Source organism: Nanorana parkeri, unplaced genomic scaffold (assembly GCF_000935625.1).
Source record: "Nanorana parkeri isolate BGI_ZX_2015 unplaced genomic scaffold, ASM93562v1 scaffold15, whole genome shotgun sequence".
Classification (NCBI taxonomy): Eukaryota; Metazoa; Chordata; class Amphibia; order Anura; family Dicroglossidae; genus Nanorana; species Nanorana parkeri.
This window is the reverse complement of record NW_017306283.1, coordinates 1830301-1844775: the sequence shown is the minus strand read 5'-3', so window position 1 is coordinate 1844775 and position 14475 is coordinate 1830301. Positions and strand designations below refer to the sequence as shown.

The 14475-nt window shown below is 44.1% G+C and overlaps 1 protein-coding gene across 2 annotated transcripts in view; it reads right to left on the bottom strand.

Moving 5' to 3' along the window:
- Positions 1–11431: 11431 nt before the first annotated feature.
- Positions 11432–14475, bottom strand: part of ADCY8 (adenylate cyclase 8) — a 242886-nt gene continuing 239842 nt past the window's right edge. For both annotated transcript variants that reach the window (XM_018558861.1, XM_018558869.1), the window contains one exon: positions 11432–12008. In XM_018558861.1, the coding sequence (XP_018414363.1) occupies positions 11521–12008 (488 nt within the window). In that variant the 3' untranslated portion in view covers positions 11432–11520. The remainder of the gene's footprint in view (positions 12009–14475) is intronic.

The following is a 14475-nucleotide window of genomic DNA, read 5'->3' as shown; positions in this document are numbered from 1 at the left end:
GGGAATCAAGGTGAGGGGTCAGGGGGGGATAAAAATAAACCGGAAGCGCCGACCACGCGCGGGGTGGGGGTGGGGGGTTTGCCGCGAACGAGTACATATAGGCGATCAGCGGGCTATGGACCCACTGATCGCCTATATGTGAAACACCCGGTAACGGGTGTGTTTAATTGTCGGGTCTCTTCTGCCCTGCGCTAGGGGGCGCGCGCGAGCAGAAAAAAATTGCCGTCTGGAGACTGCAACCCGCAGATGTAGCAGTGCTGTCCGTCCGTTTTTTTACTACGGGCGGACGGCAAGAGGTTAATGAACGCAGAGAAAATGATTTTATGGTGAGCAAAAAACTCCTATTCTCTGTTTCGTTCCTTGAAGGACACAGCCATCATAATAACTTGACCAACAGGGGTGTCCCAAGCAGTGTGAAACATAAGGTAGGTAGAGAAACAAGATAGAAAAAAAATTTGAAAAACTGAACACTGCCCAGCAAAAGAACTCTAGAACTCTAGGTCCTATTTCCAAAACGCTGGGCAAAGAATTTGTAGAGGGGTTGTTGTAGAGGGGGGGTTGGCCAAAGGCAGGGACCCCCTAGGCTGGCTTGTGTTTTTTTGCATGCCTAGCATCCTACTCCTGCAGGTGGTGATATAACCCTATTAGTTGAGCTATTATGATGGCTGCATCCTGCAATGAACGGAAAAGAAATAAGAGTTTCTGATGTTTCAGTGGCAGCATATTTCAATGCACAGGATGTAGCAAGAGCAGAGGACTTTTGGCAACACTGCATGTATTTTTCCGTACTTTAAGAAAAAGTACCGCCACATCGAAGGACTGGCAAGCCTCATTATAATATATTTTTATTCTTGGGTTCAGATATACTTTAGTTTGTGTCTAAAAATGTCTTGCTTTTCCATACGATACACAGTAACCTGGAAACCCCAGACGTATGCTAAGAAAATTCCAATAAATGAATCCAACTAGCTGCAAGTGAATGCTTTGAATTTCCACTGACCCATGCCATGCCCTGAAAAGCCTTTACATTAATTTTTTTTTAAATAATGCATAAAGTTCTTTTTAGTCATTTGCATTGTCTGAATGAATACGTTATCATGTAGTAAGATAATGCCATTAATCTTTTATTAAAGCAGGCAACATTCTCTAAGTTCGGTGCAATATACACTTTTCCGAGCTTTGCTGATGGTCTGCCTTTTGAGAACGAAGTATTGGCATTTCCCCTGGAGCAGTGTGAAATCTCAGTGAAAAGAATTGTCAGTGCCCAGATAACCCTTCTTTAAGTCTAATCCAAAAAGGCTTCATTCACCATCAGAGAACTAGAGTGAAGATGAGCTTTCATCAGACAAGCGTGGCCAGAGAAGTAAATCTCAAGATAAAATCTTCAGTCTTGGATGGGCACAAGTTATGTAACTCTTCTGTTCCGCTGCTTAAACCTGACCCTTTCCACTCATGCCCATTGATATTCCACAGATTTGTATCACGAGTTAAAAAATTCATTTGACAAATACCTTTTTTTTTTTATTTAGAAAACAAATTTAAGATTTAAAAAGTTGAAGAATTGCAACATTTTGAACTTTTAAATCTGGAAAGAAAGAGCAAGGATTCCAAACCTAACATCCACATGAACGCAAATGATAGATAACACTTCCTGTTACAGAAGGACAACAATCTGTCACCGTCTCCCAGTTGTACTCCTGTCTTGTCACCCTATCACACAGGCTTCGAATTAAGACTGGCTTTTCAACACACATTGCACATGCATTGTTCAATGTTGTCATTATCAGGAAACCTGCGTTGGAAAATGCCATGCGGCTATTACTGGAGTGCATGCATGTGGAAAAGAAGTGGCTGCGAATAGGTTGGAAGAGGCCAGTAGCACCGAGATGCAGCAAAGGATGAAAAAAGTAAAAACAAATATTTTATTTAAAAAAATAAATGAATAATAGTAAAAATAATAATAAATATATATATATCTATATATTTATAGATATATATGTTAGGGATGCACTGATACCAATTTTTCTAGACTGAGTATGCGTTCCAACACTTTTCCTCAAGTACTTACCGATACCAATTACCGATGTCTTTTTTTTTTGGTTCGTGTGACAGTTTTTTTAAAACAATACAGACTAATGATTTGATTTTAGGACAGTGGGGGAGTGCAAGGTCCCGTTCATAGCTGCGACCCCTGTCACCCTGGTTATATATTTATAGATATATATGTTAGGGATGCACTGATACCAATTTTTCTAGACTGAGTATGCGTTCCAACACTTTTCCTCAAGTACTTACCGATACCAATTACCGATGTCTTTTTTTTTTGGTTCGTGTGACAGTTTTTCTAAAACAATACAGACTAATGATTTGATTTTAGGACAGTGGTGGAGTGCAAGGTCCCGTTCATAGCTGCGACCCCTGTGACCCTGGCAGTTCTGTCACTGACTCCAAGTTGTAGAGAGACTACACATCCCAGCAATACATTATATAGCAATGCAGAATACCACCAGCTGTAGAGGACTACAAATCTCAGCAATACATTATACAACAATGCAGAATACCACCAGCTGTAGAGGACTACAAATCCCAGCAATATATTATACAACAATGCAGAATACCACCAGCTATAGAGGACTACAAATCCCAGCAATACATTATACAACAATGCAGAATACCACCAGCTGTAGAGGACTACAAATCCCAGCAATATATTATACAACAATGCAGAATACCACCAGCTATAGAGGACTACAAATTCCAGCAATATATTATACAACAATGCAGAATACCACCAGCTATAGAGGACTACAAATCCCAGCAATACATTATACAACAATGCAGAATAATACCAGCTGTAGAGGACTGCAAATCTCAGCAATACATTATACAGCAATGCAGAATAATATGCTTGGCTATTGGCCCCCTCTACTTCATTTGCCATGAACAGGGAAGAAATGGAAGCCCTGTGTAAGCTGCAACTGGAGCTTACACAGGGCTGAGGACTCTCCTTTCACCTCGATGTGACGGAGCTTGTGTCTAAGCGCCCTGTCAGCATGTTGATAAGATGTAATATGTAACAGTTTTGCTCTTGGCATTACATCCACTTTATCTCTGGTGCTTGGCTATTGGCCCCCTCTCCTTTGTTTGCCACATACAGGGAAGAAATTAATGCCCAGTGTAAGCTCCAGGTGGAGCTTACACAAGGCTGAGGACTCTCTTTCCGCCTCCATGTGATGGAACTTGTGTCTAAGAGGCCAACTGTCAGGCACCAGAGTTGTCATATGGGAGGAAGGGAAGTGAGTCATATGATCCCCTATGCCCAATCCATTCAGCCAATGGAAATGAAGAAGAATACTCAGCTCTTTTTTTCTGGTTGCTCACTTTTATCCAATCTGGCACCGCCCGCTTTACCGCCAATGCCTAGGCCCTGCTCCAATAGCCTTCCTGGGATCAGGGAACTCCCAGGAGTAGGTACACAGAGAAGCCAGTTTGTGGAGCTGCGTGTGTCATCAGGGGCTGGCTTCCTGAACCTGGAATAGGCAGCCAGCTCCCAATGACTAAGGAGCTCCGAGATGGCGGCATGGGACCAGCAGGCACAGTGGATCACAGCGGGGCAGAGGGGTATGTGATTTGAAGACAATGCTGCACAAAAGTTAAGAGGGATTAAAAAAAATTAGATGGGGGAGTGCAGTTCCTTTTCATGTATAGTGGTTCAACCATTAAAGTGAACCTGTTTTTTTCCCCTAGAAAGCACAAGTTCATTTTAAACTGGGCCAGATTAAGAGCATCATGGGCCTGGTGCTGTCATTTGGTCAGTCAGATGGGAAGCAGCAGAGGCGGCTTTCTAATTAGGTGGCCACTTGCTCCTCAATGGGGCCGCACAAGGCCCAGTGAGCGGCCGCCTAATATGCCTGATTGGAGAGACGCCACCGCCTCTGTCTAATTGCGTTCAGCCCGGTCGACCCAGATTGCCATCGGGCATACCGAGGTGATCCAGGCCGGCCGGGCCTATTTTGAGTTTTGGGCCTGGAGCTGGCGCTACAGTAGCCCCTAAGTTAATCTGGTCCTGACTTTAAAAAAAAAGTCATCGGGTTCCTGTGGTGTTTAGCTAAAGAAAACCTTTCACAGTTCACCTTTAAGCCATCTTAGTAAATCCATTATGTAGTAAATACACGTACACCAACATGAGCACTCATACTGCAAAACTGCGCTCACAATATGCACATAATGACATTTTCCGAGTGCTACTACAGGTGTATAACCCACTTTACATTGTTTAGTAGAATCTAATAGGGTTTTACAACACTACAAGAAATAAAGGGATTTGCTTTGCTTCAGTCTTACACAAAAGTATAATTCCATAATAAAAAAAAAATACAAATGCCTGGGAAGGGAAAGCACATTCGATTGCTGTGCTGCAACGGCAGCTCACAAAATGAAATATATGTCAGATCGGCACTCATAAATCAAAATGATGATAAGTGAGAATTATTGGGGCATTTTAGGGAATGTTTTGGCTTGTTTGGTAAATGTTTATAATAGGTGGCTGTTATTTTCACAGATCTGCTTCTGTGTAGCATGAGCGGTGTTGCTGTGGTTGGAATTTAGACTCCAGTTGAAGTCAAAGATATAGATATTTATTATGATAATTACAGCCTCCTTTTTCATAAACTTAACCCCACCTGCAGTTGTGAAGGATATCTATACATGGCTGTGAAGTCCATGCCATCAGTTAGGCCCAGTGCATTCAGTAAACAGCAATCAGTAACAGACCTGGTCACACACACACCCCCTTCCATTTCTCTGCAATACAAGTCTGTGTTGGGACACTTGTGATGAAGAGTGTGGCTGTTACTCAGCTCTGCCAGCATAGAGCACCGCAGTGCTCAACAAGGGTGATTGCCAAAGTCCATCTGTTATCGCACATGTGCAGGGGTCCCGTTTTCCACACCACTGGAAAACGGGCGCTTGCGCCACGGAATGGCCATAAAAAAGTGCGCCAGGAAGTGATGCGGTGCCCTAATGGATTACACTATTTAAAACAAGCCTGCCTGTCTCCAAATTACTGGATTGTCTTTCAGCTCCCCTGTGCTCCTGTGTCTTCCGTTCTTGTTATTGTCTGACTTCTGACCCGGAGTGTTCCTGACCACTCTTGCTTGCTGCCTGCCTTTTGACCCTGGATCGTTTACTGGACTTCACCTCTGCCTCATCCTTATGTATCTTGCCTGCCCAACTGGTGTGACTTTGGCTCATTTGATCCTGATTACAGATTCTGCTCTGCTCTTCACCCAGCATCTGGATTCCAGCTCGCATGGTGTGATCACCACTGGCACCTGTGCCACTCACTATCTACTCGGACTCTGTCCCCAACTCCAGAGCCCTTAGGACACGAGGTGCAAGCCCTCCTCACACATTCAGTCTCCAACCAGGTACGTGACAGTGAGACTGTTACCTATCTCTGTCATCATAGATCACTACAGTACTCTACAAGGGGTGTGTCTGCTACTCAGCTATGCAAGCATAGAGCACTGCTCTATGAAGCTTGCAGCTATTACTCAGGTCTGCCAGCACAAAGCACTGCATTGCTCTATGAAGTGTGTGGCTATTACTCAGGTCTGCCGGCACAGAGCACTGCTTTGCTCTATGAGGGGTGTGACTATTAGCTCTGCCAGCATAAAGCACTGCTCTATGAGGAGTGTGGCTGTTACTCACCTCTGCCAGCATAGAACACTGCAGTGCTTTATGAGAGGCGTGGCTGTTACTCAGCTCTGCCAGCATAGAGCACTACTGTGCTCTAAAAGGGGTGTGGCTGTTACTCAGCTCTGTTAGCACCGCAGAAGGAGAGTAGGAATCAGCCTTTTTTACTCAGAGGAAGTTGGGCTTGAAATATATCTAGAACCCCCGTGAAGTTTTTTTTACTGCTGTCTGTGTCCACATTGGGAGACAAACTCGTTCTACTTAACCTGGTGACTATTATCACTGGGACAGAAAGCATTAGATGTGCTGACATCAGCGGTCCTTAGACCACTGGAGACCGAGGGAGAAGAGATTGCGGGGACCCTTCTAGCAAATCGACAGGATCTTGGATCAAGGGAGTATATCTGCTTTATAACATCCCTTAGCGAACAACGAGCATTTAAAGGAGAACTATGAGGTGAGTGAAAATCACTCCTCCTTATAGTTCGAGCCTCACGTCAGCTCAATAGATCGGGAAGTGAGCAAACACATAACGTCGCTCTCTCCTTCTCGATCATCTCCCTGCAGAGAGCCGTGACTGCCCGTCATTTTTCACTGCAGGGATTCCCCTCCCCTCCCCGCTCCGATCCTCCAGCGCTGACTGGAGGAACGGACGGGGGAGGGAGCGGGTACAGCTGGCTCTGCCTCTAGGTAGGCAGAGCCAGCTGTCACTCACGCAGCTGGGTGGATCTCAACAGTAATGTCGGGATCCGTCCCGGTTGCGGCGGTCTCAGTATACCGCGAGCTGTAGCTTGCGATATACTGAGCTTTGGGTCACGGGAGGACGCTAGTTTTTGTCCTCCCGTGACCCTTAAGAGAACCTTTGGGAAAAGCACTTACCCCATAGTTCACCTTTAACCCTGCAGTGCGAGGGTAGTCTCACCACAAGTGATAGTTTTTAAACTACTGTATCCAGATTTCTTCTTTGACTTACAATGTAAGGTGAAATGTATTAATGAATAAAAAAAAATCATTACTATTTCTTTAATGCAGTGGTTCTCAACCTGTGTAACCTCAAGACCCACATTTGTCCTCTGTCATTAAGTTGTGACCCAAGTCGCACTGAGATGGAACACATGGCATTGTGGTACAGTGCGTTTCGGTGCGGGCAATCGCACTGCAGGGTGGGAGGAAGGGTGCAGGGTGTTTGGGGTGCCATTCAAATGGATGGCAACACACCTCCCACACCAGAATGCGTAGTATGTGCGATTGCATGCTACAGTGCAGTGCGCAGGACTGTTCAGTTAACGCACTTCACTAGTGTGAACGGGCCCTCAAAAACACTGAAAGACAATTTCACACACATATACATTCCAAAATATATTTTTGTCTTTTATTCTTTTTTTTTAAGATTCACACAGTCTGTCTCCCTACCTTATGAGAACTGGAGTGGATCATCCGCCTGGGTGGACTGCAGTGCTGTGACAGAGCTCCATCCATATGTGCATTACTTACACAACTCCCTTGCGCGCCCTATAGGGATGCGGGGAGCCAGAACGTGGTGTCTCTTCAGTCCAAGCACCTCCACAGGACATGCAAGGAAGCTGTAAATAATGCACGTATGGATGGAGCTTCCTCGCGGCCCTAGCTCCAGCACACCCAACCTCAATCTGACACTCAGAGCCAAGCAGCATATGAATGGCTGGTTGGCATGAGAACTAACTGTGCTGCGCTACAGGGAGGCTGAGGAGCCTCTCACCTAGAAAAGTGGAAGGCATGCGGCGACCCACTGAACACCGGGTCGCGACCCATTTTTGGGTCACGACCCACCAGTTGAGAAGCAAGGCTTTAATGAACAAAAAGGCAACAAATAAGAGCAGTTTATAGTTATGGTTTACATACCCTTCAACACAGATTACCCCTCCTCCTCCTCTGGGCGATTAAGAATTGAATTGTATCTCAATGGAATGTCTCAGCAATAACACATTTTACAGCCCACCATCAAACTTTTATCTCTTACCCTTTTGATGCAAATAGTTACAGGTACTGACTCGAACACCCAGATCTCCTCCTCAGTTTATTGACGTTGTGCCATTGAATACATCAGTGATTTATGTGTTAGGAGGCTGAATGAAGTCAGTGAGGGTTGGCTGTGACTTTGTGCTTATCAAGTAAGTAGAGAACAATAACGTTCGCGATGAATAAAGCGATCAGGGACGCCACGCAACATTTACGGCATATTTGTAGAAAGGTTTCATAGTGCCCCTGAGCAACGGTGATTTCACCCCATTGTTTAAAACTTTTGTTCCTTTGAAGCCGGTTATAAGAAAATGTCGTCATTGGAATCGGCGTGACAGCCAATAAAAAGAGGCTGGAATTTACAGCCTATTCAGCTGTAACTGTTACAAAGTCTTTTATCTCTACCGACATGGAATTGTGGGAAAAAGTCAGGAGCAAAGAATGCACAGGGCAGTGATTGTCAACTTATGAGGGATAGGGGGCCTTAGCTGCGGCCCCAGAAAGGGGCCACGAATAGGGATTGATTTACTAAGGCTGGGTTCACACCTAGGCGTATCGAATATGCGCGTTTGTTGCGCGTTACGTGACGCGCGTTTTTACCGCGATTTCCAAGGGCTACTTGGCTGTATTCCAACGGAAACGCGCAACAAAAACGCTCCAAAGAAGCTCCTGTACTTCTTTGGGCGTAGGACGTTTTGTAGCGCGTTCATACGGCCTGTAATACGCCCAGGTGTGAACCATGCCCATAGGAAATAATGGGATTTCGGTGTTTGAGCGTTTTGCAGAGAGTTCGAACGCGCCCAGGTGTGAACCGGGCCTAAAGGCAAATAGGATGCTCACTAGAGAATTTGCACTTTGCATGGGGAAGTTTCCTTATAGTTTAGTGAATGAGATGAAGTTCTGCTGACTTCCACAGTCCAATCACGTGCAAGCAAAGCTACTGTTCTTTAAATGTTCCTTGCAAATGATTGGGTATGTTTTGCGAAGTTAAATTTCACCACATTCGCCAAGCTAAGGAACTTCCACTGCAAAGTGCAAAGAGAAGTGGAAAAGAGCTGGCACTCGTAGGAATCCTATTTATTGAAAAAGCATAAAAGCAGCTACAAAGGGTGCTAACATGTTTCAGACCTCCAAGGGAACCTTAATCATAGCCAAAGCGCAAATACCCTTCCAAAATGAACGTCCTATTTGGCTTTAGTAAATCATCCCCATACTATTCAGTATACAGCCCCAATTCCAAAATACTTGGGGCGCTGTGTAAAATCTATATAAAAACAGAATGCAATGATTTGCAAATCTCATAAGGCCAAATTTTATTCACAAATGGAAATTAGAAAACATATCAAATGTTTAAACTGAGAAAATGAACCATGATAAGAAAAAAAAAAAGGTAATTTAAAAAATTGATGGCAGCAACATGTCTCAAAAAAGTTGGGACAGGGCAACAAAAAGCTGGCAAAGTAAGAGGTACTAACAAGGAAGAGCTGGAAGAACATTTTGAAAGTAATTAGGTTCATTGGCAACAGGTCATTAACATGATTGGGTATACAAGGAGCATCTTAGAGAGTCAGAGTGTCTCAGATGTAAAGATTGGATGAGGTTCACCAATCTGTGAAAAGCTGCGTCTAAAAATTGTCGAAGAATTTCAGAATAATGTTCCTCAAGCTAAAAAAGACTTTAAACATATTATCATCTACAGTACATAATATCATCAGAAGATTCTGAGAATCTGGAGAAATCTTCGTGTGGAAGGGACAAGGCCGAAACGCAATATTGGATGCCCGTGATCTTCGGGCCCTCAGACGCCACTGCGTGTGAGTTAAATCTTAGAAATGCATTCAAGTACCTGAACTATTAACGAAAAAAATTGTATCTTATTTGTGTATCACTCGGCTGTAGATCCTCCAATCATCTCTGAATTGGTGCTGACACTGTCCTTCCTTCTGGAGGGGGGCTACTTTTGTTCCCCATGGTCCCTGTGTTGTGTAGTAGTCACCACTCCAAGCTCACTCCTGTGATGGACTACAATCTCACATTCAGGTTACCAATTTGTATTGAGATTGTAGTCCATCCCGGGAGTGAGCTTGGAGCGGTGACTACTTTACAACACACACAGTGACCATGGGGAATAAAAGTAGCCCCCCTCCAGAAGGAAGGACAGTGTCGGCACCAATTCAGAGATGATTGGAGGATCTACAGCCGAGTGATACACAAATAAGATACATTTTTGTACTTCTGAGTTTACTGTCACTTTAAACATTTATATATAGCCTAGATATTTTTTAATTCCAGCAGTTATCAAACCCATTTTCATAGCAGCTTTAGGTCGTGAGTAGACATGTGTTCATGTTCATTCTGAACTGTCATCTACAACACTCCATTGAAGGCAACAGGAACATGCTTACTTGTATTTGATGTGCATTTCAAATGCACATCGAATGCATGAATGCAGTGAACACAAACCCTTAACATGTTAAAGTCATTCCATCTGCTTTGAGTGTATTTAAAGGGGCAACTTACTGAAATGTATACTAGGGGTAGACAACCCTGGAGAGATGGAGATCTACCTGAACAACATGGAAAACATCAACGATGACCAGGATAACCCTGCAAGGCCCCATTAAAAAGTCAAGACGGTTTGAAAAATTCAGGGGTCAGGTAGTACGTAATGATTAGTATGAGTCCAGAGGTCAGTAGTATGCACAGTACATGGTTCAGGAGCAGGTATCGCAGAGTGCAGGGGTCAGTAGAAAGTAACGCAGAGTGCATGGGTCAGTAGTAGGTAGTGGAAAGGTCAGTAATAAGCAATGCAGAGTGCATGGGTTAGCAGTAGGTAATGCAGAATGCAGGGGTCAGTAGTAAGTAACACAGAGTGCAGCAGTCAGGAGTAAGTAATGCAGAGTTTAAAGGTCAGGAGTATGTAACGCAGAATTCAGGGCTGTGTATTAAGTAACACATAGTTCAGAGGTCAGTAGTATGTAACAATGTTTCAAGGGACAAGGGGAGTTCCAGGGACAGTAGTAAGTAACATACAGTGCAGGGGTCAGAAACGACGAATGCAGAGTTCAGAGGTCTGTAGTATGCAACTCAGATTGCAGGGGTCAGTAGTAAGTAATGCACAGTGCAGGGGTCAATAGTAAGTATTGCAGAGTTCAGCGGTTAGAAGTAAGTAATGCAGAGAGCAGAAGTAAGGAGTATATTACACAGAGTATAGTGGTCAATAGTAGTTGTTGCAGAGTGCAGGGGTCAGGAGTAAGTTTCACAGAGCATATAACACGCTACAGGTAGCAGCATGTCATCCCTTCTGTCTGCCTATGTGACACACTAAGCTCATAGCTGAGCCGATCCCGGCAGTACACACCTGCTAATTTTCCCAGGCCAGAAGTTGGCAGCATGGCAGGGTCGCAATCTACCCATTACATAGCCACAATTGACTGGTAGGTCATAATTAACCAGTTTCTGACCCCCAATGAGTCCAGACTCCGGTCCTGTAGGTTGAGGTTTTGCATGAACCCTCTCCTATTAAAAAAAAAATGTTGAGATCCTAAAATATCACCACACAGTAAGTATTATTCCAGCATAGGTAGAGAATAGAATTCTCCTACTCTCAGAATCAAACACGCAAGTTTATGTAAATCTGCCACAGTTTATCTGGCTTTGCTGTGTTAGTTACACATTGTTTACACATTTTAATGAGTTTATGGTAAAAAATTAGGAAAAAAAACACAAGCTTTTTGTAAAAAAATTATAAGTCTTTATTTGTGTATTTATATATAAAAGAAATACAAAAAATGAACTCAAAGGAAAAAAAAAAAAGATTGTGTTTTATGGCAATTCGGGTTTATCAGCTCCATCTGTTTGCGTGACTGCCTCCGAACCGCTGGAGGCCAATAGTGTCCGCCGGTTATAATGTCCCTTCATGATGGCGGAATTGTTATTCTCATTAAGGATCTGTTTCTGTTTCTGCCGGTTAAGAGACTGGACAAGTCCTAGTACGACAGCAGCTAGAGAGTATTGTCCGGTGATTATTTTTGGCTGTGATATTAACGGATTTGGCTGAACTCTTCCTAGAAGAAAATACGTTTTGATTTTTCCTTCTTGCTCGCTTATGCCTTTGACGTAGATCTCTCCGCGGTACTCGAATGCAAAGCCGCGGTCCTTCAAGACGTGATACGTTTCCTCAGGCACTTGTATTCTGCCGCTTACGCCCGTGCTGTCCATCCTGCTGGCCAGGTTGACGGTTTTCCCCCAGATGTCGTACTGGGGCTTTTTTGCTCCGATAACGCCAGCAACAACCGATCCGTGACTTATCCCTGAAATGTAAAAAAGGCAAAAGGAATTAGCATTTCAGCAAAACAATAAAACTGACAATAAGGGATTAACAAAACTGAACTTGAGGCAATTTTGGCACATTGAACACTGATTTTGCCATGTTGCTGTCAATCAGAAGGAAAAACCAAGGGTGTGAAAAGGCTCCTAAAGCAGAAATAGACCCACCAATTTAAAGCATATCCAAACCCCCAAAAATGTAATGTAATATATTACAGCTTACTAGTCCTTAGATGCGGTGGTTGCATTGTTTTTCTTATTTTAGGCTTTTTCCCTTTATTCTCACCTGGGGATCTGGCCAGTAACCCACTTCCTGTCTTAGGTGGCTCCACTCTATGGAGGAGCAGCGGAGCCACCCTTGGAGAGCAGAATTGTCACCCTGTGGGGAGGGCGGTATTGGATGGACTAGCAGATTTAGATGGACTTGACTAACAAATTCGGACTCCACCCAACATTTTTTAAGCAGTTACAGCAATTATGGTTTTCCTATTGGGATAAAAGCACAATTTACCTTGCTGTGGTAGGATGCTCTGTCATTTGATAGTCATTATGCTTCCTGAAGTTGACTTGGTCTTCAAAGACTCAGCTGTATGACCAACCACTGAGACCCTTGGATGTTGTTGAAGCCATTTGAGAACAAGAAAACTAAGCATGTATCTGATGTGCACTATAACTGGATGCCCGGGGCCATGTCCTTATATATCATAGTACCAGTGCTGCCATACTATGTTTTGTCAATAAGCTGAAATGTAAAGCAGGCACTTATGCATTTTGTATGGCTTTGCATGGTTGCCAAGCCTTTGACAGGGTGGGCTGCATGATGGGCTGGTCATCTGGCAATATACAGCCTGACTTTAGGGAGTATTATGTCCCCCTGCAGCAAGGAAAGGGTCACTTTTCTGAGGACTGACAATAATTTAAAGAGACTTGAAAGCACAACCCCCACTTACCTATACTCACCTTTGTCATGCTGCCCCACCACTCCTTTGGAGCCCTCAGGAAGTACCACATGCTTTCCAATATAGGGGAACATGTGACCTCCTCCTAGAATGCAGCGCATGGGTCTAAGTGGCCAATCTCCAGATCTGAACACTGTCATGGGTTGGTCATAGGGAGGTGAGGAATTCACTAACCTTGCATAAGCTCCTAAACCATCTCCCAGCTCCAATAGAGAAATGGAGCTGGGAGTAATAATGGTTGGATTAGCAAAGTGACAGGGCTTCTTTAAGTACAATCTTTTTCTTGCAACAGTTAAAAATATAAGAGGAGTCAAGCTTTCCAAACTCCTTTTGAAAAAAACTAGATGCAATGGCAGCCTCCATGTCTCTTTAATGAGCGGTTTTCTTTAAAGGGTGCAATGATTGTAGAGAATGTCCCCATTATGCCAGGCCAAGACTTGCTTATTGTATCTAGCATAGAACAGTGAGCCTTTTACGAGGCGGCCGCGTGATGCATTTTGCTGACACCGGTATGCGTCACAATGTAAAGACCCTGATCACAACACACTGAACAGTTGCTACATTTGTATACACCTCATTAATTCAGACTTATGACCTTCCTAGAGATTCACTGATAGTTCGGTTAGTATGTGTGCCGCGTCCCCGCCAGTCTCTGGAACACCAATAGCCCCGTGATATCTAAATTCATTCTTTTCATTTTCCAATAATAAAGCCGTATTTGCTAAAGCGTGAAACAACCATCTAGCAAAAAAAACCTTTTCATTTAATCACATAGCAAAGGCCGAATTTCTAGGATAAGCAGCAGATAATATATACGGCACTGGGGATATGTGGTATCATTTCAGCATACCAAATTAGCTCGTATAGGCTTAAAGGAGAACTCCACAAAGAGCTCCTGGTGTTATTATGTACTAATTCTCAACATGAGCAGAGGGGTGATGAGGGGAAGACTGGGAGCAGAGGGGATGTGGGGGACCATGGGACCAGAGGGAGATGTGGGAGCAGAGGAGGAGAGATGTAGGAGAGTGGGAGCAGAGGGGAGAGTGGGAGCAGAGGGGAGATGTGGGAGCAGAGGGGATATGGGGGAGAGTGTGAGCAGAGGGAGATGTGGGAGCAGAGGGGATATGAGGGAGAGTGGGAGCAGAGGGGATATAGGTGAGAGTGGGAGCAAAGGGGGATGTGGGGGCAGAGGGGTGATGAGGGGAAGACTGGGAGCAGAGGGGACACTTCCAGGATCGTCAATCTATTTGGTCCCCCTTAACTCTCCTTGGTTGACCTCTATTTGTGTATGTATCTATGTAATAGTAATTGCTCCATGTGCATGTGATTCTATCTATCTATCTATCTATCTATCCTCTGGATCAACAGTGGGTAACTGTGGGCGTAGCGTTCTATTCAGGCTTTTCTTTTTTTCCCCAATATCTCTATAGGTTGAACTTGATGGACACGTGTCTATTTTCAACCTGACTAACTATGTAACTATCTATCCATC